The sequence below is a fragment of the Alosa sapidissima genome, chromosome 2, assembly GCF_018492685.1.
Source record: "Alosa sapidissima isolate fAloSap1 chromosome 2, fAloSap1.pri, whole genome shotgun sequence".
NCBI classification, from domain to species: domain Eukaryota; kingdom Metazoa; phylum Chordata; class Actinopteri; order Clupeiformes; family Clupeidae; genus Alosa; species Alosa sapidissima.
This window is the reverse complement of record NC_055958.1, coordinates 14,025,333-14,040,087: the sequence shown is the minus strand read 5'-3', so window position 1 is coordinate 14,040,087 and position 14,755 is coordinate 14,025,333. Positions and strand designations below refer to the sequence as shown.

The window sequence follows — 14,755 nt, the reverse complement described above, 5'->3', positions numbered from 1 at the left end:
TTGAAAAACCTATTTGTTTAGACTGCCGACTGAGGGGAAAAAAAGAGATTCTGTTGCTCTGTCAAGTGGTCATTTAAATATAGATCTTTAGGTTAAATTGTGTGTGGTAAAGTTATAATCGGACTGGTAGGCCTAGTCCGATTTAACACTGCAAAACAGAAGCAGCAGTTGGCGATGGAAGTCAATAAATAATTTCCGGGTCAGAGCAATCGGAAAAAATAAATAACAAAATCAGTTTTGGGCCTGAGGCCGTTTTTTAAACGTTCTACTTTTGATCTGATCATGAAATCAAAAGTCTGAAAAACAAAGCATTATTTGTTGGTTTGTATCACATTCATAAACAAATAATGAAAAAACAAGTCCTTTTTTTGTTTTTTCATTTTGGATTCTCAATTGAATATCAAATGAACGAATGATACACGGACCCCCTAGGCCCTACGGTTCTCAAGATATTCACAGAAAACTGTGTCTGCCCTACCCTCCTTTCAGGGGGTCCAGTCCAGCGGGGGAGCTACAGATCAAGACGAAAAACGATGGTTCCATGCTATCCATGTGGAGTTACATGCCCACCAAGTTTCGTGTACCCCGGTCTTACAGTGTCCCGGGAATCCTTGACGGAAATTTAGACATGTGAAAAAGAAAAAAAAAGAAAAATCTGACTAAACCTATATGACCGCCGCTTCGCTGCGCAGCGGTCATAATAACAAAGCCTCGATACATCTTGGGCATATAGGTGAACACAAAATATGAGGGCTTATTTTATAGTCTTATACTCTTTCATTAAACAGGCACTCCTCCGAAATTTGGTACAAAGCTAGTGCAAATCATATCAATCAGTGGACAGTCGGCAGTGGACAAAATCAGAGCACAGTGTAGGCTACAACTAACACTCACATTCCTCCCCTTAGTTTCAACGAGTTCGAAGTTCGAAGTAATGTGAATACCTCCATCCCTCAGAAGTTAGCGTTGGCTGCGTCTCGCTTGCTATGATTGCTCTTCATTGCCACCAGCCTCTATCACGTACCGTGTGGAGCTATGATTGCACTTCATGCTACCAGCCTCTGTCACGTAGGCTGCCGTGTGGAGCTCATGCCTATTGCGCAAGCGTGCAGCTGAGAAAGCAGCGTCGCTGTCAAATCTGTCCCTGGGAAAAGTAACGTTGCGCCGATATGAAAAACGAACTAGGCCTACGTTACGTTATCAAATTTTCAGTAGTAGCGCGTTACACTACTTTTTACTCGAAAAAGTAGTTACGTTACTGTAACTCGTTATTTTTTAACACGTTACACACAACACTGCAAAAGACTGTCAGGTCATGTCACTCAAGAAGAGAACACTTGGTAGCAACCCTATTACAGTTTTTTTTCAATCGCTAACAAGCTTACACATACTTCAGATAGGCCTACTTTTTCTAAACTCTTAACACAGACTCGCACCTACAAAACACAATTGGCCAAATGGATAATTTTCTTCTCAAAAACACATTTTGTTAAATATATACTAACACATCTTTCTCTGCACACACTAACTTTACCAAAACACTGGAAATCTGACTCAAAATTAAATTATTCTGTCAAAGAATAACACTTGTTTTCACTTCACAAGGTACATGCAGTCAATCAAAGTACACCAGGTTTCAAAATACTGGTGATTGTTGACATTACCGTTTTTACACTAAATTTCTTGGTTGGGAACTGTAAGTCCACATGTAATATCATTATATATAATGCTATGTTCGCAAATATACGTACATCTGGCCCTCAGTATTCAGCTTATGGGTGTGGTCTTCTTCTCTGCAGCTCCTGTGATTCTGGATCCTAACACTGCAAAACACAATCTTATCCTGTCTGATGATCTGACCAGTGTGAGACGTGGTGACAAGAGACAGCAGCTTCCTAATAATACAGAGAGATTTGATCACTTTGCCAGTGTCCTGGGCTCTGAGGGCTTTAACTCAGGGACTCCCTGCTGGGATGTGGAGCTTGGAGAAAATCCATGTTGGATTGTGGGTGTGATGTCAGAGTCTCTCAAGAGGAAGGGAAACTTCACCTCCATCAGTGGACACTGGTGTGTGGGGCATAATGGTGCTGGATATGCAGCACATGCCTCTCCTCATGCCCCCACTATCCTCACAGTGCAGGAACTACAGAGGATCAGAGTGCAGCTGGACTGGGACAGAGGAGAGCTGTCATTCTCTGACCTTGATAATAACACACACCTACACACTCTCACACACACTTTCACTGAGAGAGTGTTTCCATACTTTAATGGTGCTAGTGTGACTCCTTTGAGGATCTCACCAGTGAAGGTCTCAGTAAGAGTAGAGCAGCCCAGTTAGAGCTGATAGTGTCTCTGTGTAGACCAGAACTGATTGAGGAGATGAATCAGTTAGAGGAGATTCTGAGAGAAAACACCACTGTGGACTGAGAGAAATCACCAGCATCAGACACAACCTCTTCTCCCATGTGATCATTTGATATTCATTGTATGTGTTCAACCTTTTTAAATGTTGTGTAAGGGCTGAACGTTTTGTGATATGTTAAATCATTCAGGTAAAATTAACTTATGCATCCATCAGAATCTGATACAGAGGTATGGAACAGCTTTGTGTTCTATCAGCACCTGATCAGGTGTGAACAATCAGGTGATGACTGTCTGAAAATGTCGTCGCACTCATAGGCTGTTGCACTGCCACTGGAAGGTCAGCAGGGGGCAGAGTACCACAGCATAACAGGCACAATTCGGGGAGGGATGAAAGGCAAAGACACAATGGGGCAACATGTACAGTGTGTCGATGATAACCCATGACCCAACATGTACAGTGTGATGATGACCCATGACCCAACATGTACAGTGTGTCGATGATAACCCATGACCCAACATGTACAGTGTGTTGATGACCCATGACCCAACATGTACAGTGTGTTGATGATGACACAACATGTATAGTGTGTTGATGATGACCTGCTCATAGGCTTCAATGTAAATACATCAATAATAATAAATAAATAGGATTATACACACATGATGCGTGCAGCAAAGACACAACATGCACATCAGTGATCACTGGTGATGGGTAAAGACCAGTGGCGTAACAAACCAATGGTAGGCCCAGGTGCGAGATCGCTACGCGGGCCCCATACCGACATACTTTGGCCCAGGATGAATTAGCTCTGATACTGTACAGCAATACACATTAAGGGTGACTTCAATTGTTTATGCAAAGGGCCTGAGGCACCAAAGTAGTTTAGTAGTTACAGATTACAATTTCAAATAAAAATCACACGACTACATAGGATCCATTACATGTGAAAACATTAAAAAGGTCAGGGTAATCTAATATTACTGCATTAACATCTACTCGCATGGAATTGAACACTCAATGCGCCTCTTCAACCCTTTGCTGAAACTGCAAGCGTAGATTGCTTGCTTATAGACTCGCACTGCGCAGAAACAAAACTTAATGTAGCCTAACTTATTTAACCGTGCAGAAACCAAATAAAATCATTCATAGGCATACAATCCCCAATATGCGTGAATTAGGCCATTAGAAGAAGGCCATCTTACGAGCCTTTCGTTGTGCAAAATCGTCAACGATGTTCCCAATATTTAATGCTCTGGCTCTCGTATTTTCAATGGACAGGATAGCTAACCCACTGAGCCTCTCCTGCCCCATGCTGCTCCTTAGGTAGGTCTTAATAAGTTTGAGTTTGGAAAAAGATCGCTCAGCTGTTGCCACAGTCACAGGCAATGTCAGAAACAACATGAGAGCAGTACACACTTCCCCGAATGTGGATGTTACACTGTCATAATCTACCACCAGCATTTTGGCAAGTTGAAAAATAGATGACTTCTGTGAAATCTCTGCTTTAAAGCCAGTACTGAATGAGAGGAGTTGTGTTGGGAATGTCGGTGCAATGTCCCTGCTATAATGGTCTGACAAACGTCTTGCCTTTTCAAGCAGTTCATCATCACCTGCGAGTTGAAGGGTCATAGGACGTAAAGACTCAAACACATGACAAGTTTCCCGCATACTTGCAAATCTTTGGGAGAGCTGACTGATTATGATGTCCAGAGTTGCATTAAATACCTGCACTTTGCATTGGTTAAGCGCTCATCTTCCGATAGTTCGTCAAAGTGATGCTTCACTCTCTGTGCTCTAACATTTTCAAATGTACTCTGAACCCCCCATTTATTTGCGGGGGTAAAAAAAGGAGGCATGGCGGGGGTAGCGACGGGCCCCGGGAGGTCACGGGCCCTGGTGCGACTGCACTTGCTGCACCTACTATAGTTACGCCACTGGTAAAGACACAACATGCACATCAGTGATCACTGGTGATGGGTATATATACAGTATTTATCATGGGGTTTGGTCCTACTGGATCGCTGTTTGAGTGGTGTGGAACTTAAAATGTCTTCTACCAGTTTAATTTCCTTGATGATTTTTACTTTTTAAAATGTATTTGAGACATTCACTTTGTTTTCTTTGTAGAGCTCCCTTTGAAAATGACACTGATGAGTCCGTTTTTAGGCTTCAGTGTAAATACATAAACAATTCTACTTGTATCACATGATGCAAAACATTTCCCAATGTTTCTGTGCCAGTATGTTATCACCTCATCTAATCTCTGTTCTCTGGCATAATATAAAATTTGATAGTTGATGTGGCAGGATAACCGATGGCGGAGTCAGGGAAGATGCAAGTTTCCAAAAAAGGTCTTTTGTTTATTTTTTTTTATTTTTTTCAAAACTATTTTTTCTAATACGTGCAAATATTCAGTGTCAAGATGAGCAAAAATGCAAAACAAAAACTGTTCAAAAAGAAAATAAATAGGCATCAAGTTGCCAGGCTATGTCTCAAAAGACCCTGCACACTTAACCAGTCTACAATTCTCATTTACAGTTCTCTCTCTCTGCACAGACCCCCTGCAACTGAGGCCATGGGGCCTAATACAGCCTTAGGCTAGCTGTAGCCCCTCCCACTAGATTGCCCCATTGCTAACAAAAATCAATTAACCAAATAATCACACAATAATAACCAAATAATAAACCAAACAAGCAAACAGCAAATATAGAAATACATACAAAATGTCTCCCCCACCAAAATCACATTTGTAAAGAGAAAAACCCATATTAGTGATAAACACAAAAACACCCCTGCAATAATGGTTCCCACCACCAATCACCCGCGAAACCCCTCTATTTCAACCTAGTGGAACATTCCCTCGGCTTCCCCACGTTAAACCAGGAAGTTGAAACGGAGTTCGGGATGGTGGTGAGTTAACTGTGTACAGAGTTGTAATTACGAAGGTTTAACTAAATAAATGAGAAGTTTGACAGCCAGTGTGGGTATTTTCATTACTTGCTACCAGAAGACATTAATACAGATGGGAGATGGAAATGACAATGTATATAGTTTGAGTAATGTGAATGGAGTCATGCACAAACATTTGCTACTTAAGAATGCCGGTAGGCCTTTCCCTGCACCTTAAACAACAACGCATGCTAGCTGGCATTTATGGTGAATGGTGGTAAATGACATTGTGAATAGAGAACCAGGAATACAACAGAGCAAACGGTAATGACAGTGATATTACACGGAGAACAGCGGCAGGACAGTTTGAATGTTAGCGCCGGCGTTTGGCTGGCTGCACGCTGCGTGAGCACGTCACGGCTCAGTCCGTGACATTTCCCCCCCCTTCTGGAGATGCCCCCTGTGGCATCCTAGACAGGAAGTCCGCTGTACAGTTCAACTTTCCAGCCCTGTACAAAACATCAAAGTCAAATGGCTGAACTGCCAAGAACCACCGTGTGATCCTTGCATTGGAATCCCTCATTTGTCCCAGCCAAGACAATGCTCGGTGATCAGTCTCTAGGACAAATTTGCGCCCCAGCAAATAGTATCTGAAGGAGTCCAATGCCCACTTAATTGCCAGACACTCCTTCTCTACCGTGGAGTAGTTGCATTCCCTCGGTAGCAGCTTACGGCTAATGTAAGCCACAGGCTGGAGTTGTCCATTGTCCCCCTGCAACAGAACAGCACCCAACCCTCTCTCTGAGGCATCGGTCTGCACTGTAAAAAGTTTCTCAAAGTCTGGGCTGAGGAGCACAGGCTCCTTGCACAAGGAGTCCTTCAAGTCTTTAAAAGCTGCATCACACTCCTCAGTCCATTCAACCTTATTTGGCTGACATTTGCGGGTCAGCTCTGTCAGCACCACAGCTTTCTCAGAAAAGTTTGGAATAAAACGTCTGTACCAACCCACCAGGCCTAAAAAGGACCGCACCTGTTTCTTGGTGGTTGGTCGCTCTGCAGCCATGATGGCCTCCACCTTCCCTACTTGAGGGCGGATGACACCTCGGCCCAGCACAAAACCAAGGTAGGAAGTCTCTTCCTTGGCCAAGGCGCATTTGTTCGGGTGGATGGTCAGGCCCGCCTCCTTCACCAAGGAGAGGACATGCTGCAGATGACGCAAATGCTCCACCCAGCTGGCACTATAGATGACGATGTCATCAAGGTAGGCGGCGGCAAAGCCCTCCGTCCCCCTGAGGACTCTGTCCATCAGGCGCTGGAATGTGGCTGGCGCTCCATGCAACCCAAATGGAAGCACGGTGAACTGAAAATGACCAAACGGCGTCCTAAAAGCAGTCAGCTCCTTGCTCTCCTTTGACAAAGGCACCTGCCAGTAACCTTTGCAAAGGTCAAGGGTGGTCAGGAACTTTGCCTTGCCCAGGCGCTCCACCAGATCATCAATCCTCGGCATGGGGTAAGGATCAAACTTGGCCTGGGTGTTGACCTTTCTGAAGTCCAGGCAGAACCGTAGGCCACCGTCCTTCTTAGGTACCAGGATGATTGGGCTGCTCCACTCACTGAAGGAAGGCTCGATTGCCCCAAGCTGTAGCATCATGTCCAGCTCTTCCTTCAGGACAGGCAGCAGGCGTTCTGGTACCCGGTAGGAAGGTTGTCTCACCGGCTGCTCGTCCTTCAGCACAATCCGGTGCTCCACCAACGCTGTCCGTCCTGGTCGCTCCACGAAGAGATCTTCAGGTAAGATGCGGCTGAGCTCACGCTGTCGACCCTCTGGCAGATGACTCAGATCCAACTTGCTCTTCTCCTCACGACCAGGTAAGTACTGCTCGCTGTACTCCTCCTCCTCCTCGACCGCTCGGATTAGCATTGCAGACACTGCCGGCTCTGGCCTCTCACTCCACTTCTTTAACATATTGACGTGGAAGACCTGGTGTTTCCTGCGCCGGTCTGGCATGTGGACTTCGTAGGTCACCTGTCCCATCTTCCTGGTCACAGAGTAGGGCCCCTGCCATTTCGCCAGCAGCTTGTTGTCTGAGCTTGGCAACAACAGCAGGACCTTCTCCCCAGGCTGGAAACAGCGGGTACGGGCTGACCGATCATACCACGCCTTCTGCCGACCTTGCGCCCTCTGGAGGTTCTCTTGAGCCATAGCAGTTGCAGCTGCAAGCTTCTCCCTCATCTTTAGGACGTAGGAGATGATGTCCGTCTTGCCCGAGGTTTCTCCTTCCCAGGTCTCCTTCAAAACATCCAGTGGACCTCGAACCTGATGTGCATACAGGAGCTCAAAGGGTGAAAATCCCGTCGATGCCTGAGGGACCTCCCTGTATGCGAACAGCAGGTAAGGTAGCCACTGGTCCCAGTCCTTTCCAGTGTCATCCACAAACTTCCTGAGCATGTTCACAAGGGTCTGGTTGAACCGCTCAACTAGTCCATCTGTCTGTGGGTGGTAAGGAGTGGTTCTGACTCTTTTTATCCCTAACAGATCATACACTTGTTGGAGGGTTCTGCTCATAAAGTTGGGGCCCTGATCTGTTAGGACCTCACGGGGAATCCCTACCCTGGAGAACAGGTGTAACATGGCCATAGCAACCTTTTTGGCAGTGACCTCGCTCATCGGGAAGGCTTCTGGGTATCTGGTTGCATAGTCACAGATAACCAAAATGAATCTGTTCCCAGACTTGCTCCTCTCTAGGGGTCCAACTATGTCTATCCCTATCCGCTCAAAGGGAGTGTCAACTACTGGTAAGGGAATCAAAGGGGCATGGGCGAGGCCTTTGCCTCCAGATAGCTGGCACTGGGGACAGGACTTACAAAAGCTCTTCACTTCTCCAAATAGCCCTGGCCAATAAAAACGCTTGCTTATTCTCTGCAGTGTTTTCATATAAGCTAGGTGTCCAGCCCATGGTATAGTGTGACCTAGCTCCAGCACCTCCTTCCTGAATCATTTAGTTTTTATAGTATATTTAGTATTTAGTATTTTTGTATCATGTTTATCTTCTACTGTTACTATTGTACAGTGGAGTTTCTTATATGTATATTACTTTTTCTGCTGTAAGTGCATGTTGTGTGTGATGTCTGTATGCTACTGAGACCTTGAAATCCTCTAATAATAGCCTATAATGTTGTTTATTATGTTGTCTTCATAGAACAGTGAAGTCTATTCTAATAGAGTAATCATTCACATTCACACATTCACAGTTTTTTTCAGGATGTAAGGATGGACTTGCTTTACAAACTCATTTGTGAGACTATTCTAACCAGAGTCATTCTGTAGAGTCATTCCATCAAGGCTCTTCAGTCTAACTCATTTGTGCCTGTAGTCTTGGTGCGTTCAGACCACCTATGGACCGCCCCGGTGATTACGTTGTTTTTCTAACTGTCAGCGTCCATGTGCTTTACAGTCAGAATGTGTGAAAAACTCATCCCACCAATCAATTATTTCCAAATGAGTTGATGTGAACGATGACATTTTCACTGGGAACTTTTCGTTTCCCATGTGCATGAACACACCGTCTGTCCTCTTGCTGAAACAGGAAATGACAGTTAGGTGCTTATCTTGTTTCACCAGAAATGAAAGTTAAGCATTTTCTTTTCTTGAAGCTGAAGTGAGAACAGAGGTGAACAAATAGGCTGAAACACTTAATCTTCTTAGAATTATAAGGTTCTATCTAACATTTTTGTCAAAATTGAGTTATTGACATAGTCTTAGTCTGTCACAACTTCATAAGGTGAAGTGAGGTGTTTCTTGAAGTTGTATGCATTTTTGGACATTATATCTAAAGAGGCTTGTTCCACTTATCAATATAATTAGCTCTATGGAATTCTAAAACTATTTGAAGCTCAATATCTCAGAACTACTCAGACTACATCTAGTGATGGCCTCTTCTGTCTTTCACACAGCAGTACATACACGCAAGCACGCACACATACATGCAGACAGACATAAACACACGCACCACACACACACACACACACTCGCATAAAAACACCAACTTACATAAACACACATACATACACAGACATACACACGCACATGCACAAGTGTGTGCATTTTACTGTTTGTGCCCTAAATAAATCTATTGGGACACATTTCATATACATGTTTAGTTTAGTTTAGTTTAGTGTAGTAGTTTATTTGTCAGGGCCCATGTACAGTTCAAGCCCTGTACCAGAGTTAGCTATACAGCTAATTTACATAGTGGTCCCTGGGCAAAGGGGATAAAAGGACGAAATAGACAAATACAGACAATGCGATCAATACAGATAACACAACAAACAACTTATACAACAAGCATTACATAGAGTACAAACCAGCATACAAAATATATATCAATTCCAGGTTAAGAATTCTGTTTGACAAATGTCAATGGTCTAATAATGTGAATGTTAACAGGGTTGAACATAACAACAGATTTAATTAAATATGTCTCTCACCCACATATTCTCTCTCTCTCTTTCTCTCTCGCTCTCTCTCTCTCACTCACACATACACACACACACACACACACACATACACACTTATACAGAAAAAGTCTATTCCATTTTTGCAAAAAACACATTATTGTATTAATACTCTCCACACAAATACCAAATGACACATCTAGGCAGTGTCCTCCTCTAGAATAAGACTTCTTTGATAGCATACTTTAAAGTTTTTAATTGTGTGTCTAAATAGAGAAATATAAGTGTTTCACAAAAATGTATTTTAGAATTGCTCAAGGAATTTTTAAGTAGAGAATGTGCAAGATGATTGATGCCAGAATGATAAAAGGTGCTTTGTCTGCCTTAACAATTTCAAATAGCTGTTGTAGAATACCAATCAGAATCCTTCTCGACCCACGCCCCTCCTTGTTGAAACTAGGAAGTGGGGAACCAAGACACGCGGACTGTGTAGAACGATGGATTCATTTTTAACTCTGTGTCAAAACCTTATGATGCGCACACAGACATAGCATTTGGTTTCAGCCACTGGAAAGCAGCTCACTAGATTGTGTTTTCTTGAATCTGCAGTGATCTTCAAGCACACTTCAAAAGAAAGTCAACCAGTAACTAGACAATGGCATCTAATTCTTTCTCAGAAGAGGATTTCTCCTGTCCTGTGTGCCACGACATCTTCAGGGATCCCGTTATCCTCTCCTGTAGTCACAGCTTCTGTAAGGTCTGTCTGCAGATGGTCTGGGACACGGGATCTAGACAATGTCCAGTCTGCAGGAGGATATCCTCAAATACTCAGCCTCCTCTGAATCTCCATCTAAGGAACCTGTGTGAGACTTTCTTACAGAAGAGAAGTCAGAGAACTTCAGCAGGATCTGATGTGCTCTGCAGTCTGCACAGTGAGAAACTCAAGCTCTTCTGTCTGGACGATGAACAGCCTGTGTGTCTGGTGTGTCAGACCTCAAAGAAGCATCAAAACCATAACTTCAGTCCCATCAATGAGGCTGCACTAGATATTAAGGTATGGATTTTGACATGATACTGGCAGTTAATTTTAACTACACATAGGTTGCTTTTTAAGGAATTATGAATGTCTCACAGAATTGTCATAAAGTGGAAAAATGTTTCCTCCAGAAAAAAAAAAGAAAGAATGTGCCGTGGGCATACGAGTGTGGCTGGTGAGTGTGACATGTTGTGGTGGTAGATGGGGGTTTGGGGGGCAAGGCGCCTGCACAGGGGCGTGTCACTGACGTATGACTGACGTTTGAACGCTTCGGTTCCACGCCAGACAGAAGCCGGAGTACAAAACAACCTTGGTGTACACCTTCATTAATAGATAGATAGATAGATAGATAGATAGATAGATAATTTATTGATACCCAGGGGAAATTCAAGATGTTTATTTTCTTCGACTGGAAATTCTTGGATTCTGCCATAGACCTCAATGTTAAAAAGGGAGCCCAATCACTGCATAAATGGGGATAGTGCCCCCCCCCCCCCCCCCTCACCCAGGGCGTGTACTACTGCTACCCTATTTGCATACATTTCCAGGGACAGGAAATGGCCTCTCAGGAAGTATCTTCGTAATCCACCATCTTTGGTGACATGTTATGGCGGTAGATGGGGGTTTGGGGGCAGGGGGAGCATGGCCGGATGTTGGCACTGGACTAGTTTAATAAAATGAGCACACAATTTACTCAAATTAGTGCACATTTTCTGGATATACACATTATACATACTGTATGGGGCAGTCGTGGCCTACTGGTTAGTGCTTCAGGCTTGTAACCGGAGGGTTACCGGTTCGATCCCCGACCAGTAGGAACGTCTGAAGTGCCCTTGAGCAAAAAACCTAAGCCCTCACTGCTCCCCGAGTGCCGTTGTAGCAAGGCAGCTCACTGCTCTGGGTTAGTGTGTGTGCTTCACTTCACTGTGTGTTCACTGTGTGCTCTGTGTGTTCAGTAATTCACGGATGGAATAAATGCAGAGTATTCCTTGTATACACAAGTTTACTTGGCCGAGAAACCTGATTTACATTTATATATTTATGTATATACACAATGACAATAATAATCACAATAATTACAATGACACCTGTGGGGTATCATCCCACATATTTCCTAGTACAAAAGTGGTGTGGCCCATTTAAGAACAACTTTGGTGCATTAGCCAATAGTGAAGTCTGTGCATGTTTCAGAAGGAACTCAAGATTATGCTGCAGTCCCTCATAGAGAAACGGAAGACTGAAGAAGAAGTGAAACTCAGAAGTGGCCAGGCAGTAAGAAATATTCAGGTGAGAGATGACTATTAGTCATTAACTTCAATTCCATTCAATTTTACAGCAGGAACTGAAAGAAGGTTTTATTATGTGTGTTAATCTAGAGGCAGGCTCTAGAAAAAGAGAGGCAGACCCAAGAGCATTTTACGCGGCTTCATAAGGGTCTACAAGATGAAGAGGCAGCCAGGATAGCTGCACTGAGGGAGGAAGAGGAACAGATGATTCAGCCGATGAAGGAGAAGATTGAGAAGATGAGCAGAGAGATCTCATCTCTTTCAGACACAATCAGAGCCATTGAAAAGCAGATGGGAGCTGATGACTTCACATTTCTACAGGTAAGAAGCAGTCTTGCTATTTCTCATCCGACAAAGAGAACTGGCGAGCTTTACTGAACTTGTACTGTAGACATGTGCCCAAATAATACAGTATGTAAACCTCACATACAATCAGACGTCACATGGCCCAACAGCTTTTTGGTCAAAAAGCGTTTACTAGTGCAGCCAGATGGTTTTTGCAACTTGTAAACCTAGTCACCATCACCTCCGTTTTATTGAGGGTAAAACAACATTGGTTAACTTTGACAGAGTATTTACTGTAGCCGTGCAGCCAGATGATTCAATCAAGGGTAATGTCCAGGCTTCTGTGAAAAATAAGATTTTATTAGGTAGGAGGCAACAAGTGAGTAGTAGGATGACAATTTTCTTAAAGGCTACACTGAATAGCGGCAAGAAAATGTTTATTTTACTGTCTATGGAGAAAACCGAGCGGCTCTGAAAGCCAGTGGACCTAGAAAAAGATGGATTAGCCTATTATTGCATCATCACTTACCGAATGGGCATGAAGTGATGCACACCTTTCCATTCACCATTCCATCTGGTGTATTACTGTAAGTGATGATGATGATAGAGAGGACAATGTGCATGTAAAACATAATTTGTGAATGAACACAAAGCCAACATTCAGCATTTATCCTTAGGTATGGTTTACTCATTCTGGCTTTAGTTTTGCTGTAACTGACTCCACTGTTCTTTTCTAGAACTACAAGAGCACAGTGGAAAGGTGTTATTCTAGAACCCAGTGCACACCATCATCAGGGCCAACACATCGCTCACGTGCACCACCTCCAACAGGGGCAACGAGGAGGTTGCATGCAGTACTCCCATCACATCCACCACCGGGGCCAACGAGGAGGTTGCATGCAGTACTCCCACCACATCCACCACCGGGACAGACACAGAGCGGTCCACCGCCTCCAGCATCTCAACTGGAGCATACGCAAAGCTTGGCTCCACCCCCTCTGCAGCCACAGGGCCCAAGTTCACCACGTCCGCGGCAGCACCAGACATTGGATGTGTGGTGGAAAGATGTAGTTCAACAAACAAGTTTTAGCAATTAAAGGTGGAAATTATAGCAGCAAATTAACATAACGCAAGTGTCAGTGGTAGCAGGATAATGCACTGCACGTTGTGGCCGCATTACCACCTTGAACATGAATTATTTTGGTTATGGAATTATTTTGGTACCAGAATGCCGTGCTGTCCATAATTTCTAACTTAAACATGTCATCAGTAGGGTATATGATATGGGATTTCTGTCAATATTAAATATGCCAATATTTTCAAACTTATTTTTGGCCTACTATCTCCAAGCAGAATTAACTATTTACTCTTATTGTGATGGCCTACATGTTGCAAATACAGACCTATTTCCTTTCAGTCTATTCTTAATATAAACTTTAAAGGTGCACGATCATATGCAATTTTAAGCCCATAACATTTTTTGGGCAAAATGATCTGCTAAGAAATGTAAGTATAAAAATTATCAACAAACGCAACATTGTGCATAATCGCACACCCCACCTTTAAGAAATCTAGATCTTCACTCTTGATACATTTTTTTTAAACTTGATGTACATGTTTACAAGTCTGTTGTCTATTGGTGTAGATGTAGAATATGCAGTTTGACATAATTATGACATTTTCAAATAAACATCTCACTCTATTTGAACAGATATGCTGTCACTCTCTGACACTGATAATAACACTGATCTACACAATGAGAGAGAGTGGGTGTTTCCGTGGTTGAATATTGGATCTAATTTCTCTCCTGTTTCTGTCTGATCCACTTTGACTTTTGTTATTATGAGGATTACATATGTGATAAATGTCTTTCATTGTGGAGAGTTCACCATTTTAAATGTCATATAAGGGCTACAGGTTTGTGACATGTAAAATCAATTATGAAAAATTCACACATGCATAAATCTATATCTGATACGGTGGTATACAGTATGGATTACGTTCTCTCCAAAGCCATAATGTTGAAATTGCAAAGATCATTAAATTCTATTGTCTTTTTCTCTTTTGAATAATACTGTTTAATGGTTACCATGGGAACACACAGTAGCAGAGTGTACATGTTATCAAGTGATAGTAAATGATTACATGATCCAATTATAATTGATACTTTAAGACAAAACTAAGACTAAGACAAAATAAATACTTTTCGAGCTTTTATTCTTAATTAACATCAAGGAATGGCTCTTAACCACCGTGGATCCATAATGCAGGTAGCACCTTGCAATATGTGCATGACCAACAGATGGAGCCCTTCCCTAATTAGCAGAGGCCTGGAGCAGGATGGCATGAGCGATGTCAGATGATAATGCCCCCCCCCCCTCTCTCTTCTCTCTCTCTCTCTCTCTTTCTCTCTCTCTCTCTTTCTCTCTCTCTCTCTCT

General features: G+C 43.1%; 1 protein-coding gene across 1 annotated transcript; it reads left to right on the top strand.

Annotated features, from left to right (window-relative positions):
- The first annotated feature begins 10,180 nt into the window (after positions 1-10,180).
- On the top strand, positions 10,181-14,028 carry LOC121695436 (nuclear factor 7, brain-like). Its single transcript, XM_042076286.1, has 4 exons — positions 10,181-10,763; positions 11,937-12,032; positions 12,122-12,352; positions 13,054-14,028. The coding sequence occupies exons 1-4, from the start codon at positions 10,365-10,367 to the stop codon at positions 13,411-13,413; spliced, it is 1,086 nt and encodes a 361-aa protein (XP_041932220.1). The 5' UTR covers positions 10,181-10,364; the 3' UTR covers positions 13,414-14,028.
- Positions 14,029-14,755: the final 727 nt, after the last annotated feature.